This window comes from Octopus bimaculoides, chromosome 14 (assembly GCF_001194135.2).
Source record: "Octopus bimaculoides isolate UCB-OBI-ISO-001 chromosome 14, ASM119413v2, whole genome shotgun sequence".
Classification (NCBI taxonomy): Eukaryota; Metazoa; Mollusca; class Cephalopoda; order Octopoda; family Octopodidae; genus Octopus; species Octopus bimaculoides.
The window spans coordinates 50,488,239-50,492,970 of NC_068994.1; the positions used below are offsets into that span (position 1 = coordinate 50,488,239).

Consider the following 4,732-nt stretch of genomic DNA (forward strand, 5'->3'; position numbering starts at 1 on the left):
AAGAATCAAGAAAGAATCTAAGAGATAATGAATGCTTTCTTCTCATCATTGTTTCTGCTGCCGCCGCTCCCACTGTCACCATTTACCATCCATTTTCTATACCAGCATGGGCTGGAAGGTTCACCATAAACCAGTGAACCAGAAGACTACATCAAGAGCCAATATCCTGCTTTGGCATGATTTCTAAAGATGGATACCCTCCGTAACACCTACCACTTGACAAAGTGTACTGGGTGGTTTTCCTTTTTCTTTTTTTTTTTTAGATCAGCATTTGAAAGGAAGCCATGCCCTTGTGAAAGCAAAAGGGATCTCACTACAACATACGTTGGCTCGCTTTTCTGCCACAATAGGGCAATAAAACTCTGCAAGAAAACTATTTTTGCAGGTGCCGCCAATTGGGAAGCACTCAGCATTCTGCGATACAAATATGCAAGGCAATATGACTGATGGCTGGGTGGTGACAGAAGTCTATGTGAACCAGAAGATAGAGATGACGGACAGACTCCAATGACCCAGGATGTATGAGAGAAAAGAAATAAGAGTAGGCTGGCAGATGAAAGACAGCAAACGGAGTGACATGCGATGATAGGTAGTACTATATACATACATTAATGGTGATAAGCTTATACTCTCTTTGTGAACAAGAGCAAGTAACCAATCTCTGATGAGATATTAATAAACATTATGAACTAGTCACAATGCTCTCTTTATCTGGCAAGAGAGAAAAGCAGTTGTGATTTAACCAGTGTCTACTTTTCACAATGGAATTTAGGTGGGCCGCATGCAACCCCATATATTCTACCTGTTTTATATTCAGATCTGACCTCTCACACGTACCTTTCAATAATATTCTAAAAATAGAACAATCACACCACTGAAATCTTAAAGCTAGGAGACAATGAATGATTAATTCCAAACAATGCGAATAAATACGCATCACATTTGACAGAGTTATCTGAATGCCAAAGGGTTAAATGTTTTTTTCCTAAAAGCACAGAACTGTATTTTTCGCTCCATTATATGTACCATTATCTATGTACGTGAATTTATGTAAAAGATCAGAAACTTTAACTTTACCTTTTCATGAATCTCTTGAGTTGATTGTGCATCACAGAACGCTACTGTAGCCACGTCTTTTAGTATTGGCATCTCTACAGAACAGTCTCTGCCGTCCAACAACGCAATCAGGGGTCTTTGGTGCATTGGTCCGTTCGGTATAGGACCGCGGACTGCAGCTGCAAAAGATATTGGAAAATGGGTCCAAGATGTATTTATAGTACAACAAATAATAGGACAACAATAACAATTTCTTGTATCGATAACAATTGATGAGGAAATAATGATAGTGATGATACTGACAATGAGGCCTCAATTCAACTGTGACATGTTTTACCAAATTAGGAAACAAGAAAATATGGAGCCAATTCTGAGCAGGATTTGAAGCTAAAGTTAAAAAACCTGGTAAAAAACATTAGAGTGTTGGAAAACAATATCTTGCAGAATTCTAGCTCTTTACGTTCAAATCCTGCTGAAGACAACTTTGCCTTTCATTCTTTCGGAGTCAATGAAATAGAGTACCAGTCAGGTTGTGAGGTTGATGGTGTCGACTAAACCTCTCCCTCGAATTCCAGGCATTACACCCATGCTAAAAATTATTATTATTATTATCATCTGATGAGATATTAATAAACACTAGCGGCGAGCTGGCAGAAACGTTAGCAGTATTTCGTCTACCCTTACGTTCTGAGTTCAAATTCCGGCGAGGTTGACTGCCTTTCATCCTTTCAGGGTCGATAAATTAAGTACCAGTTGCATACTGGGTCAATCTAATCAACTGGCCCCCTTCCCAAAATGCTTGGCGGCATTTTGTCCGTCTTCGCTTTCTGAGTTCAAATTCTGTATAGGTTGACTTTGCCATTCATCCTCTCAAGGTCAATAAACTAACAGTCGAGTACTGGGGTCGATGTAACTGACTTTTCCTCTCCCCCAAAACTGGTACCATTGTGCCAAAATCTGAATTATTATTATTAATAATATTAGGGCCATGAGCAGGGGCAATTGTTAGAGCATCAAGAAACACAGTTTGCAATATTTGTTCTGGTGGTGCTTTGTTACCACTGAAGTTGGCTTTGTCTTTCATCCTTTCAAAGTTGACAAAATAAGACACCAGTCAAGTACTAGGGCCAATGTAATCAACTAATCCCCTGGCCATCAAATTTCTGCCCTTGTGCCAACATTTGAGGCAAATCATCACCATCATTGTTTGTGTTGCTGTAATCTTTATTTTTAAGGCAGTGAGCTGGCAGAATTGTTAGGATGCTGGGTGAAAAGCTTAGTGGCATTTTGTCCATCTTTACGTTCTGAGTTCAAATCCAGCCAGGATCAACTTTGCCTTTCATCCTTTTGGGGTTGATAAAATGAGTATTGGAATTAATATAATCAAGACCCCTCACCCAAAATTTCAGTAGAAAGGATTATTATTATTATTATTATTATTATTATTACATATTTTTTCCAAGATGAGTTTATGATGAAATTTCCTTTTCTTTCTCTGGTATTTTTGACCAAGGATTGAACTTGGAACATTTATTTTTACCAACAGGCTGTGCTATTCAGAAGAACAATATTATTTAATGTACCTACGCAGTTGTCACCCATGCCAATAACCCCTCCCTGTCACATGGCTGAGACAAGTCTATAGCAATATGCGCTTTGCACAAAGCAAACATTGTTAGTGACATATATTTCTTTTTTTTTTCCCCTTGAGATGTGAGGCCAGCCAGGAGAGTGTGGAACTGACAGGCTTATCTAGACATTGGGGTTTGGATCAATCTTAGTTTCTCCCTCACCACCACCTAACTACCGGCTGTTTAAGCACGATTATATCTTAGCTGCCTTTTCCAGCAAAACTCAACCACTTTATGTTGCACTGTTCAGCCACTTTGATTCATAAAGCTCTGGGGAGGTAATACACTAAGTGAATTTCAATTGTAAACTTGGAGATGAACAACAACTGGACATTATGAAATATAAAACTTTTTTTTCTTCTAAACTTTAAAAATTTCAAATGACAAACTGTGTCTATGTAAGCTAGACTCTAAAGAAGTCACATATAGAACTGAAATGTGTTTAATCAAATTACACAGAAATAAAACATTTCATATTTCATCTACGATTATTATACCATGCTTATTTATATAAACTTAACATTTCTACGACCATATTTCTAATGAGATCACACTGTCCACGTGTTTCAATTAATTTCGAAAATAATCAAGAATTTGGAAGGATTTAATAAAATTACTTCTTACATAATTAAACCAGTGGGAAAACAACTGAATATAATAATGACATGTTTGCACATAAAAATTAGGACAGAAAGTTTTAATTTAAACATGAAGAGGTTAATAAAATGGATGGTTTTGCATCAAAGAACCAGAAGTGGTCTCTGGCGGCTGGTTATGAAAACAGATAAATAAGATTTCTCAGTTTTTCTTACTTTGTGATTACCGGTTTTATTTGGTTTATATTTTAATTTTCAATATCAAGCTGGCAGAATTGTTAGTACACTGGATAAAATGCTTAGCATTCTATACATTCTAAGTTCAAACTCCACCGAGGTTGAATTTGCCTTCTGTCCTTTCAGGGTCGATGTAATCAACTTAACCCCTCCTCAAAATTGCTGGCCTTGTGCCAAAATTTGAAACTAATATTTCTTTCCACTGTCATCAATCTCTTAGCTTAACAGTACAGAACGCTCAGCTGGAATTTGAGACGCACAGGGTTTGATTCTCTGTAGAGGCATGCTGGCCAATCTAAATAGAAGTGGTGAGCTGGCAGAATTGTTAGCATTCTGGACACAATGCTTAGCAGAATTTCATCCATCTTTCCATTTATGCTAAAATTCCGCCGAGGTCAACTTGACCTTTCACCTTTTCCGGGTCGATAAAATAGTACCAGTAGAGGACAAGGGTCAATGTAATCAACTTATTTCCTTTCTCAAACTTGCTGGCCTTGTGCAAAAATTTGAAACCAATATTTTGTTCAACTATTTTACCCACATATATTTTCTGCTTTTAGCAATTTCCTTCACTTACACTACATTTCCCCACTGTGCTGTTGTATCTCAGAATAATTACACAGATCATTGTGCCATCATTCAGAAAATTACTTTTAAAGCAAGAGGAACACTGAAACATGTTAATCGTGGTGAAAGGGAACAAGGCTGAGTATTGACTGGGTACTTGCTGTGACCATCTCAACCACAACAAACACCACTGTTTCTGAAAAGCCTTGAATTCAGAGCAAGGATATAGTTGATAATATAATATTAACTTCAGTACTCAATTGGTGCTTATTTTATCGATCCTGAAAGAACGAAGGACTAAACTTCCATTTAGAAAGTTTAGAGATACATCAATGTACAACATAGTCGCCCATAGCTTCTAGACTGAAGGCATTTCAGAATAAACAGTTCAGTCAATTTATGTTGAAGTGTTAAATCTTTCCAAGAACAGCAACACACTTGTCCACCACTAGAGTTCAATGGAATTCAATAATCCATAGACTGCCATGTACCTGACTATACTCCAGATGCTAGGCACCCCGATGTTATATTTGTACTTGGCCGAAGTCTAAACATTTTGGAGATCACGTCCAGTAGTTAACAGAAATTAGTTTTATCAATCCAGGAACAGCAAAAGGCAAAGTCAAACCTGATGAAATTTCACAC

General features: G+C 37.4%; 1 protein-coding gene across 4 annotated transcripts in view; it reads right to left on the reverse strand.

Moving 5' to 3' along the window:
• LOC106874741 (C-terminal-binding protein) overlaps positions 1-4,732 on the reverse strand; it is a 185,466-nt gene that overhangs the window by 33,249 nt on the left and 147,485 nt on the right. For all 4 annotated transcript variants that reach the window (XM_014922579.2, XM_014922582.2, XM_014922581.2 and 1 more), the window contains exon 4: positions 1,078-1,235. In XM_014922579.2, coding sequence (XP_014778065.1) covers positions 1,078-1,235 — 158 coding nt within the window. The remainder of the gene's footprint in view (positions 1-1,077; positions 1,236-4,732) is intronic.